This window comes from Triturus cristatus, chromosome 3_2 (assembly GCF_964204655.1).
Source record: "Triturus cristatus chromosome 3_2, aTriCri1.1, whole genome shotgun sequence".
In the NCBI taxonomy this organism is placed as follows: Eukaryota; Metazoa; Chordata; class Amphibia; order Caudata; family Salamandridae; genus Triturus; species Triturus cristatus.
In genome coordinates, this window is record NC_140584.1 from 734,560,399 (window position 1) to 734,573,111 (window position 12,713).

General features: G+C 48.0%; 1 protein-coding gene across 4 annotated transcripts in view; it reads left to right on the plus strand.

Moving 5' to 3' along the window:
* STAT1 (signal transducer and activator of transcription 1) overlaps positions 1-12,713 on the plus strand; it is a 543,237-nt gene that overhangs the window by 391,448 nt on the left and 139,076 nt on the right. For all 4 annotated transcript variants that reach the window (XM_085648786.1, XM_085648787.1, XM_085648788.1 and 1 more), the window contains exon 21: positions 9,923-10,108. In XM_085648786.1, the coding sequence (XP_085504912.1) occupies positions 9,923-10,108 (186 nt within the window). The remainder of the gene's footprint in view (positions 1-9,922; positions 10,109-12,713) is intronic.

The window sequence follows — 12,713 nt, forward strand, 5'->3', positions numbered from 1 at the left end:
TTTGTAGGTCTTGATGGTTTCTCTATACTTCAGTTCCTTAGTCAGAGAGAAATCCTTTCTCCAAGTTCTTTCCAGGCGTCTACAAGTTTGTTTGAGCTCCCTAAGTTTGGGGTTATACCATTCAAGACCATGATTGTCTCTCTTATTAGTCGTAAGTTTTTTAGGAATTATTGAGTCTAGTGAGGATTCCAGCCATCTAATCACTTTCACATTGGCTCCTTCGGGATCATGACCTAAGAGAGGTGTGGATTTTTGAAGGGTCAGTGTCCAAAGATCAATATCAAGTTTGGACCAGTTTCGCCTCCAAATTTTTGTCTTACCTCGTGACTGAACCCCATCCTGGTGAGTCCAGGTAAAGGGAATCAAAAAATGGTCAGACCATGGTAGAGGAGTATGTTTTCCTATTTTAATGTCCCTGCTATTAGAGAAAAGTGTGTCCAGAAGGTGACCTTTTTGGTGAGTGGGGCTGGATACTTTAAGTTTCAGTGCTAGTCTTCTTATACCTCTACAACTGGCTGTTGAAGGCAGACTCACCCCAGACAGTCGCCAATCACCTTCAGACAACGGCGAACTGAATGTCATCTTTGGGGTTCACTATCAATGTGCCAAAGTCACATCTGACTCCTTCTCAAATACTTCCTTTTATCTGAGCCATCCTGGACACAGTTTGGTTTCTTGCCTTGCCCCTGTGGATGAGAGTCCAGGACATTCAGGCTATGATCCTGATCTTTCAGCCTCAGTCGTGGATTTCAGTGAGGTTAACTCGGAGGCTGCTGGGATTGATGGCCTTTTGCATCCTGCTAGTTGAGCATGCCAGGGGGAACTGCGAAAGATCTGCAGTGGTGGCTACCAGACAGAAACTAGGTCAGAGGCAGACCCCTCTCCCTTCCTTACAAAGAACTGACAGTGGTGACTGATGCATCACTTCTGGATTGGGATGGCCATCTGGGATAGGTGGAGATCAGAGGCCTGTGGTCTCCGGCAGAGTCTGAGCTTCATATCAACTTTTTGGAGCTGAAAGCCATCCGATTGGTGCTGAAAGTCCTCCTGCTATCCATCAAGGGGAGGCTGGTACAGGTGCTCACTGACAACACCACCGTCGTGTGGTACTGCAACAGGGTGGAGGTCACGGACCTTGTCCCTGGAGGCCTTCGCCTGTGGAAATCTTTGGACCACCAAGATATTTTACTGGTGGAGAACCACCTGGCAGGATCATTGAATGCCATTGCGGACCTGCTCATCCGTCGACGCCTGGTCGATCACTAATGACCGCTTCATCCAGAGGTGGCGCAGGGTCTCATCCGCGAAAGGGGAGAACCATAGCTTGATCTTTTCGCCACCGCTGAGAACTTGCAGTGTCAGCATTCCTGGGCATTGGAGTTTCCAAGGCGTCTCTCGCTCAGAGATGCATTCCTCTTCGAGTGGAGTGTGGGACCCATGTATTTCTTCCCACCAGTACCATTCTTGCCCCGAGTTCTCTGGAAGATCAGGATAGACCGAGCCTTAGTCATCTTAGTGGCTCTGGATTGGGACCAGAGAGTATGTTATCTAGAACTCCTGGGCTTTAGCATTTGCCATTAGATCAGGCTGCCCCTCCTGGAGGGAGAGCTGTTGCGGCAGAACTGTTGACCCCAACCTTTGTGACCTCCAGCTTCATGCGTGGAGATTAAGCTGCCACAGCTGGCCACCTTTGACCTTCTTCTGGAGGTGATTGATGTCATCTTGGAAGCCAAACGGCCTTCGATGAAAATTGTATATGCCTGTCATTGGGAAAAATTTGTGGGTTGGTGCAGCACTTGCCAGATTGACCCCCTCCAGGCCAAACTGTCTGATATTGTATTATTTGTTCTGTCTCTCATCCAGCAGGGCCTTGCTTAGGGCACGGTTAAAGGTTATCTTTCTTCCCTCTCGGCCCCCTTATGGTTGCCTGACCAGCCATCTTTCTTTAAAACACCTGGTGTGATGAGTTTTTCGAAAGTGCTGCAACTTATGTTTGCCTCGTCTCCATTTGTGATGCCCCAATCAGACCTCAAACTTGTCTTGCTGTATCGCATATGTTTTCCGTTTGAGACACTGCACAATTGTCCTCTACAGCTTCTCATCATCAAGACTGTGTCCCTCATTTCCTTCACCTCAGCACTGTGTGTCAGTGAGCTTCAGACTTTGTGTTTATCCACATACACTGCCGTCTTCCCTGGCAAGCTGGTTCTGCATACTAGGTCACCCTTTCTGCCGAAAGGTGGGATACTGTTCCATGTTGGCCAATCGACCACTCTGCTGGCATTCTATACTCCTCCTCATCCCTCTAAGGAGAAGGAGAGGCTTGATCACTTGGACCATAAAAGAGCGCTCAGCTTCTACATTAATTGCACTGAAGATCACTGGGTGGACGATCAGCTCTTGGTGGGGTTTTCCAAAGCGAAAAAAAGGCAAGCCTGTGCAGAAGCTGGATCGTGTTCTGCTTTAGGATCAGCTACGCATTGGTGAAGAAGCAGCCTCCGAAGGACTGCATGCCCATTCTACCAGGGCCAAAGCTGCTGCCACTGTGTTAGCATGTGGAGTCCCTGTCCTAGACATCTGCCAGGCAGCTATGTGAGTGTCCTTCCATACGTTCATGAAGCACTATTATCTAGACAGCCAAGTTTGCTGAGACGGGCACTTTGCGTGCTTAATCCTGCCGGACTTTCTGGTTTGAATTCATCCACAGCCCACCTCCCTTAGGTACTGCTTTGACATCTGTTTAAAAGATTAGAAATATGCGGCTAGAAGTCTCTATCAGAAGAGCAAGTTATTTACCTTCAGTAACGTTTTTACTGGTAGAGACTCTGTCTAGCTGCATATTCTTCTCCGATCTTCTCCTTTCTGTGATTGGATTCTACCTTTCATAAATTCCCAAGTTGAGGAATCTGCACACTGATCTATCAATTTGCTTTTGGAGCTTCACGCCTGCAGGCGTATACAGTCTCTAAAGCAACTGACATCAGCAAGCCGGAGAGGTGCCGTTATAGGCCCGCACGTCACCTCCGAGCAGGATGGCATCAGTGTGAAGCCGCATGCTACCAGCGCTCAGAGGTACTATGTAAAAAATTTCCAGATCCATTCTGATGCCTGGGGAATGTTCAAAAGGTGAGGAGTCCGTGGCTAGATAGCCTGTACTGGAAAGAGAGGTTCGAGGCATATGAGCTGCAGATTATACACTGTGCATAGATCGCCATCTGGTGTTGGGCCCGGATGTTTGCAGTTTGTTTTTCTTCTTGGACAATGTTTGGAAGTCACGAGTTCGATGACTCCTCCTTCGGTCCGTACTGCGCATGAGCTTCGGCTCCATCCTCAGATTGTTTTTTTCCGCCATCGGGCTCGGATGTAATACTTAGTGCTCCGGCTTCGAACCTTTCCAGTTCGACCTTCGACGAAAAATCCTCATCCATCGAGATTCTTCAGACAAAATCATCTTCTTTATCTCTCTCTAGGGCACTTCCTCAATTCCAGGCATCGGCAGCGGCCTTCGGGCCTATCTCGACTCCGGTCTCGGCCGATGGAAAGGACTCCCTTTAAGAAGTGCCCAAAATGTGGGTCTAAATTTCCCCACACCGATCTACATCAGGTGTGCAACCTCTGCCTCTCTCCCGAACACGAGGCCCGAGACTGCCCCACCTGCAAGTCTTTTCGATCGAAAAAGACTATTCGGGATCAACGAGCTCGACGCACCATGGCGCACTCATCGACCTCGGCTCTACCTGACATCTTCGGAGAAGACATCGGAGCTTTGGGACAGCAGCACACCGAACAGGAAGACGACCTCGTCAGCGCTTCCGAGGTCGACGACTCCGACGTGGAGGACATCACACCGGCGCAGAGGGTCGTGAGTACTCTACCCCCTCCCACTCCCGCGCCCATACCGAAAGAGACTCCGGTTACACCTTCGCCTCCGGGCCTAGGCAAAACCAAACATACCGCTTCCATCACCCCACCTTCGGGCCCGGTGAAGAGGCATCACAAGTCTCCCGGCGGCTCGGGCTCGAGCCAGCCTGCTAGCGGCGCCGAAAAACACCCTTCGGCACCGAAGAAAACCACGCCAAGCTCCGTTCCGAAGCCATCAGTGTCGAAGCCTGGCCTCTCGGTGCCGACCAAACATAAATCCCTCGGCACCGACGCTTCCGTGCCGAAGCCTGCCTCGGCACCGAACAAAAAATCGGAGGCCCCGAAAAAGCATGGCACAGATAAACCGAAGAAGCCGTCGGCCCCGAAAACATCGGTACCGACAGATGAATCGGTGCCGGAGGAGCTCTTCACGCCTGATCCTCTACAAAAGACTTTAACAAAGGATCCAAAGACTGGACATTTGACTTTGTCTTCAAAGAAAAGACATTTAGACAAGCCAGCTCCTCCTCCACCGCCAAAACAGAAGGACTCTGCCACATCTCCTTTCAGAGTACCCTCCCCACCGCCTCCACCTCCTCCACCTCCCCCATCTCCGCCTCCACCTTCTCCACCCTTGCCTCATCGCTCTCCAACCCCGTCTCCAGACCCTGATGACCAAGGGGATCCCTACTATGATCCAACAGATGCCCCACAAGACCCCACTCCTCCGGGCACACCAGACCCATGGGAGGATTATCATAATCCAGACGTCCCAGATGTGCCTCAGGATGATCTTTATCCATCCAGGCCATCTCCACCAGAGGACTCCCTGGGGTTCCACCACTTGTTACAACGGGCGGCACATTATCATGGGGTGGAATTACACAGTGATCCAGTTGAGGAAGACTTCCTACTTGACACTTTTGACATCGCAGATAAATCTACTGCCATATTACCCATGCTTAAAGGGGTGACCAAACTTGCGGCAGAGGTTTTCAAAGACCCCGTCAGGGCTAGGGTTTTAAACCCCAGAATAGAGAAGAAATATAAGGCAGCCCCCACAGATCCTGCCTATATTAAAGGACCTGCGCCCTTAGACTCATTAGTGGTGTCCACAGCTAGGAAGCGATCCAATTCTCAGTCATCGGGTGAGGCTCCACCACCCGATAAGGAGTCCAAGCTCTTAGATGCGTCAGGCAAACGCACTGCCTCGCAAGCTGCCAATATGTGGCGCATCGCCAACACGCAAGCGCTGCTGGCGCGGTACGACAGAGCGCACTATGATGAGCTGGAGGCTCTCATGCAACATCTCCCAGAGAAATATAAAAATAAGGCTCATGAACTGATACAAGAGGGAAAGATCATTACCAACACCTCTATTAAATGTGCACTTGACGCAGCAGACACAGCCTCCAGGGCTATAAACACCAGTGTTCTGCTTCGCCGCCACGCCTGGCTCAGAATCTCAGGCTTTAAGCCGGAGGTCCAAGAATCTATATTGAACCACCCTTTTGACCAACAACACTTATTTGGCCCAAAGTAGACGAAGCCCTGGAAAAAATGAAGAAGGATACGGATACGGCAAAGTCTATGGGAGCATTACAATCCCACACTCCTAGACGCTCCTTTCGCCGTTCCTCCTTTCGAGGCACTGGCAGGGGTTACTCTACCGATAACGCCTCTACGTCCTACAAGTCCCCTCCTCAGACTACCTTCACAAAGGGCTATCAAAGAGGTGGATATAGAGGGAACAATAATAAAGGCAGGGGAAAAACCAACACCGCCCGTTCTGCCACACCGCCCACACAATTACTTTCCCCCGCTCCCCCCAGACCATTCCACTCCAGTCGGGGGCAGACTACAAGATTTTTTTCAAACCTGGGAGACCATAACATCGGACAAATGGGTGACCCAAATTATTCGGTCAGGGTACTGTCTCCAACTAACATCTACCCCCCCAAATATTCCACCCAGGCACCGTGCAATGTCACAAGAACATACCACACTGCTGAAACAAGAGGTAATCTCCCTCCTGCAAAAACAGGCTATAGAGCAGGTCCCCATCAATCAGCAAAATTTAGGGGTCTACTCTCTGTACTTTCTGATACCAAAGAGAGACGAGACCCTACGGCCCATTCTAGACCTCCGGCCTCTAAATGCATACATCCATTCAGACCATTTTCACATGGTAACTCTCCAACAAGTTCTCCCACTCCTCTGCCAGGACGACTTTCTCACTACACTGGACTTGAAAGACGCATACTTTCATATTCCAATACACCCTTCTCACAGAAAGTACCTCAGATTTGTGGTGGACGGCCAACATTATCAGTTCAAGGTTCTTCCCTTCGGGGTCACAACTGCACCAAGAGTGTTTACTAAATGCCTAGCAGTAGTGGCGGCACACCTCAGAAGACAACAAATTCACGTCTTCCCTTACTTGGACGACTGGCTAATAAAAGCCGCGTCCTACAACCAGTGTGTGCAACATACAAACACTACTATCCAACTACTTCACCAGCTAGGCTTCACGGTGAACCACCAAAAGTCCCAGCTGACACCGTCTCACACAAAGCAATACCTCGATGCCACTATAGACACCTCAAAAGCTATAGCCTATCCCAATTCAGCCAGAATCGCAAGCATACAAGCCTTGCGCCAAAGATTCATTCTTCAGTACTCTCTCCCAGCAAGAGTGTTTATGAAGCTAATAGGGATGATGGCATCTTGCATCTTCATAGTGCCTCATGCAAGACTCCACATGCGTCCACTCCAAGAGTGCCTAGCACGCCAGTGGAACCAGGCCCAGGGACAGCTGACGGATCTGGTGTTGGTGGACGGTCGCACCCATCGCTCTCTGCAGTGGTGGAACACCACAAACCTTTCCAAAGGGCGACCGTTCCTGGACCCGGTTCCTCAGGTGATTCTAACAACGGACGCATCGCTCTCCGGCTGGGGAGCGCACCTATTACACCTCACAGTGCAAGGTGTATGGACGCCACAACAAAGGTTACTCCACATCAACCATCTGGAGTTATTGGCGATCTTTCTAGCCCTGAAATCGTTTCAGAAACAAATCTCAGCCAAAGCAGTCCTCATTCGCACAGACAATATGACTGCAATGTATTATATTCAAAAACAGGGGGGGACACACTCTCCTCGGCTCTCTCGGTTAGCACAGAGCATATGGAGATGGGCAATCCCACAAAAAATCTTTCTCCTGGCACAACACGTCCCAGGGATACAAAACACCATGGCAGATCTGCTCAGCAGACAAACGCAGCAAATGCACGAATGGGAACTGCATCCACAAGTTCTTCACCCATTCTTTCACAAGTGGGGGCATCCTCACATAGACCTCTTCGCCACCCACGAAAACAATAAATGCCCAAGCTTCGCCGCCAGATACCCACACCCATTGTCCAAAGGCAATGCGATATGGATGAACTGGTCAGGCAAATTTGCATACGCCTTTCCACCTCTCCCGCTAATTCCATTAGTGGTAAGGAAGCTACAACAGCACTCCCTCACGCTCATTCTGGTAGCTCCAACATGGGCCAGGCAGCCGTGGTACACCACACTACTACAGCTCTCAGTGGTACCACACCAAAAACTGCACCTGTCCCCATGCCTCCTAACCCAGAACCATGGAGAAATCAGGCACCCGGACCCAGCTCAGCTCAACCTTGCGATCTGGCTCCTGAAATCTTAGAATTTGGATACCTTAACCTTCCCCCTGATTTCATGAACATTATCAAGGAAGCCAGGCGTCCTACCACTCGAGCATGCTATGCCGCAAAGTGGAAGAGATTTGTTGTTTACTGCCGTAATAATACAATCAACCCTTTAGATGTACCCATACAGCACATCATATGCTACCTGCTCCATCTACAAAGGTGTAACCTGGCATACTCATCCATCCGTCTACACCTAGCAGCAATTGCTGCTTACCTGCAAAACAGACAGCATTTATCACTTTTCAGAGTGCCTGCTATTAAAGCCTTCATGGACGGCCTTAAAAGAATAATTCCGCCCAGGGCACCACCCTCACCTGTGTGGAATCTAAACGTAGTTCTTACAAGGCTGATGGGTCCGCCTTTCGAACCAATGCATAAATGTGAACTGCAGTTCCTTACTTGGAAAACAGCTTTCCTCGTAGCTATCACTTCCCTTAGAAGGGTTAGTAAAATACAAGCGTTCACTATAAAAGAACCCTTTCTACAGATACATCACAGCAAGGTGATACTTCGCAGAAATCCAAAATTTCTGCCTAAGGTCATTTCCCCCTTCCATCTCAATCAATCGGTGGAATTACCGTTTTTTTTTTCGCAACCTCAATCTGTTGCGGAAAGGGCTCTACATACACTTGATGTTAAAAGGGCTTTACTTTACTACATACAAAGAACGCAATCTTTCAGAAAGACTAAACAGTTGTTTGTCTCGTTCTCTCCACCGCATAAAGGCAACCCCATCTCAAAATCAGGGATAGCTAGGTGGATTGTAAAGTGCATACAAATTTGCTATCACAAAGCAAAAAGAACATTATCTGTTCCACCTAAAGCCCACTCTACAAGAAAGATAGGGGCTTCTATGGCTTTTCTAGGGAACATACCCTTAGATGACATCTGCAAAGCAGCCACATGGTCAACACCGCACACCTTCACAAAACATTACTGTGTAGACGTGCACTCCAAATAACAAGCTAGTGTGGGCCAGGCTGTACTAAAGACACTGTTTCAAACCACTGCAACAGATACCGGTGGTCGCCGCTAGGGTTGGGTACTGCTATATAAACTATGCACAGTGTATAATCTGCAGCTCATATGCCTCGAACGGAATATGCTACTTACCAGTATGCATCTGTTCTTGGCATGTAGAGCTGCAGATCTATACACGCCCACCCGCCTCCCCGGCTACCTGTATCCGTTCCAGACTATCTTATTTAGATACAACACACATGGGTTTCTTTACTATTATCACTACGCTCCATCTTTTCCCTGCTGGCGAAAAACAATCTGAGGATGGAGCCGAAGCCCATGCGCAGTACGGACCGAAGGAGGAGTCACCGAACTCGTGACTTCCAAACATTGTCCAAGAAGAAAAACAAACTGCAAACATCCGGGCCCAACACCAGATGGCGATTTATGCACAGTGTATAGATCTGCAGCTCTACATGCCAAGAACAGATGCATACTGGTAAGTAGCATATTCCTTACCGAAGCTAAGTCACTTGATGAACACTTGTGCGATGTTCATCTTCTCAGTGCCCACTTACACCAGAAGCAAAGCCACTTTTTAACAGTGTACTGCTAATGTGATTTTCACAAGTGACGTAAAAGCTCTGAAAGCCAAAATATTTGTTTGAATAAGATTTGATATTCTCCCCGTAACCTTTCGGGTTGGCAACCGGCAATCCATTGATGGAAAGGAAGGAGGTTTTGGAATGTTGACTAACCAAAGACAAAAAGAACAATTGATGGACAGAATGCATAACAATGTCATACATTCACCCCAGTACAGAGATCTGGGCCTAAATCCATCGTTTTTTTGCTCACTGTGACATTCCAGTTTGGACCCAGCCATATGCAAATCAGTCTTGACCCTGCGCCCAATGGGAACAGTCCAGCCGAACTGCCAGGCCAAGTCCTCCCTGGACTGGAAACAAGCATCCTAGGACCGGTTTCGGGCTTTCAGCCCTCATCTGCAAGGATATCTTGACCCCAGTGGGATGGAGAGCACGGGGAGGACCTGGCCTGGTAGTACGGTCTGGACTGTTCCCATGGGGCACAGGGTCAAGACTGATTTGCATATGGCTGGGTCCAAACTGGGGTGGCGTAGTGGGCAAAAGAACGATGGATTTAATCCAGATCTTTTGACTGGGGGGGAATGTTTGCATTGTCAGCATTCCGTCCATCATTTGTTTGCTAACGACTAACCAGAGACAGCTACACAACACATAAAGAAATGAAATGTAGATTTATATTTCTTGGTGCGGACTGTCATATTTGAAAAGATTGTTGTGTGCACTTTTCTAAGTAATGTTTTAAATAACTTTTTTCAGAACCTCAGTTCCATGCAGTTGAGCCCTACACCAAAAAGGAGTTGTCTGCTGTAACTTTCCCGGATATCATTCGAAACTATAAAGTCATGGCTGCTGAAAACATCCCAGAGAACCCTTTGAGATTCCTGTACAAAGAGATTCCAAAAGACATGGCCTTTGGAAAATACTACTCCAGACCTAAGGAAAGTATGTTATACAGTATCACTAATTTATTTTTAGTAGCAAATTAAACTTGGACAGGAATACAGGAATATTCACTGTTCACAGTAGAGAAAGATTCCCTTTTCAGGAAAATCATTGTTAAACCAAGTAAATGTTTCAGTAACTCCAAAAATGTGCCAATATTTCTAATTAATGTATGAAAGGGGAATTGCATGTTAAGATGAGCAAACTCAAAGCAAAGGAAGAGGTCCTAGATACTTCTCCTACATACAGACTCTCCTGTTGTCAGTTTTATGTGTACCATTGCACTCAGTTGTTGGACGGGAAACTGTACCTTATAGCCATTCAGTAAAGCTTTCCGCACTGATACCGAGCAAATGTGCATATGAAGCTTTTGAAAAATGCTGTAGTTCCAGTGCACTATGCCATACATGGTCACACCACTAAAACTGTGTGACTAGATACCTTTAACAATCGTTTGTCCTTATTGCTTGCATCCTATCGATTAAAACCTGCTTCTCTCTACTCCGAGACTGAATAGGCGGGTGTGCTCATTCACTTGATTGTTTGATTCTTGTGTCTCTCTCTCTCTCGCTCGCTTTTTCTCTCGCTCTCTCGCTCTCTCTCGCTTGCTCTCTCGCTCACTCTCTCTCTCTCATCTACCCATCCTTCAGCTCAGAGATCTTCTGCAACAACGTTCCAGTTTTAAGTCCTGTGCATTGTCACCTTCCATTTGCAGCAGCTGATTCACATGACCACATCGTCTCCCATTAGGGGAACAGTAATGGTTCCTTCAGAATCTGTTGCATGCATGCAGATAAAGAGTTCCCCTGTCCTTCAGGAGACATTGTTTTTTATCCATGGAACAATAGCCTAAGATGTGACTATAGGGGTCAGAAAATGGAGACCGTTCTGAGCATCCTCTGTCAGTCACCCTTCCCTTTCCATGTTGGGTAACCCTCAGTTTCTGAACTCAAGCAGTGTAACCACAGTGAGTGTAAACACATCAGATACATGTATAATGTGTTCAACATTCTCTTTCTGTTCTGCCAGATTAGTTTCCAAGGTCTAGAGAAAGGATGCCAAAAGACTGAGGAGATGGAAGGGCCCTTCACTGATCTTGCTGTTGAAACTCTGTTTACCATTGGGCTGAGTCCCAAGAAGTCTGAAGCTGGTGTTTCTTTATGAGATTGATCCAGTTTCTCTTTCTCTGAATGGTTGTACCAGCTTAATATGTAAAATGTTTGAGATTCCTCCTTCGGTGTGTGCGGATATTGACTCAAAAGGGTGATCCCAGTGGAGGAGAACTTGGCTTCTCTTCTGAATGCACTCAGTGACAGTCCTAATTTGGCAGTGCCCATCCATTTCCTGCCTCCATATCTTCTGTTTCGACTAGACACCGCTCTGTGCAAAGGACTGTTCAGAGGGGGGAAGACACCAATGCCCGTGCACATAGAAGGTAGAGGATTACCTCCCCCATTCCTAAGGTAAATTCATTCTGCCTAGAAGTACAAGGGGTGCAGATTGAAGTGAAGGCATAGAGATGCACTAACCCTAATGCCAGCAGTGTCTGCTCTTCAAGTGAGCAATTAGAAGATGCATTGTTTGGAGGGAGCTCGGACATTGGAGCAGCCCTGCACTCAGAAGTGTTTACACTGAACTCATTGCTGCATTTTGTTGTATTAGACAAGAGTTTGCACCGAACTCTGCTGTGCAGCTGCAAGCCTTATGGAGTCAGAGTTGTTACCGATAGTCCATCTCTTCATTATTCTCTCACTTCAGATTTTTCCTATTGTTGACCCTCTCTACAGCAATGTGAACTCTGTTGCATACAAACATGACACCTCCAATACTTCGACTCAGCAGTGGCTAGACTCTGGGAACTTTTGGCAGGTCTATTGTGGGTTGACATGTGTCGAAAGAATCGATCGTCATGGCCTCTTACCCCTAGGAGGCCACACTTAAGTGATCCAGACACCAAGGTGGCACCAAAGACCCAGAAGACCTGCACTTGGCCTTGTGGTACAACTTGATGCTAGCCCAAACTCTCAAGGCTTGGCCCATAGAGACTCAGATGCCCCTCTGGGGAATGAGGGCACCTATGGACTTATGCCAGCCTCAGTTTGCACTCTAAAGACATCTCTCATCCACCAGTCCCAACTCTTATAACAGGGTAAGGAGGCCACGAAGAAGACTTTTCAAGTCCACTATTTCAAAGTCTCTGGACAGCACATATTTGATGGACATATGGACACTGTCTACTTTGCCTCTGGGAACTCCCCAGCCTGGTCTATTGTGGTATTGACAGCTTCCCTAAAGTACTGGACATTATCTTTCCATGATGTCAAGAATTCTAAATGTTTTGTGTCCTGTGGCAAAAACAAGTATAGTTCCGTTAGCCTTTCACTAAGATGAAAATGCAGTCAGTCAGTGTCAGGTTGCACTTGTGGTACAAGTCTGACAGGTGGGCCTCTGTGCTCCCTGATTATGTAGGAGGAGCACAGTTTTATGGTTAACCTGGGTATCGAGGCAGCTGAACAGGACCTGCTGGTGTCCCAGGACAGTACTGACATTGCTACCACAACAATGTACTCTGGGGTAAGCCTGTCGTGCCGCCACTACTGCTGCT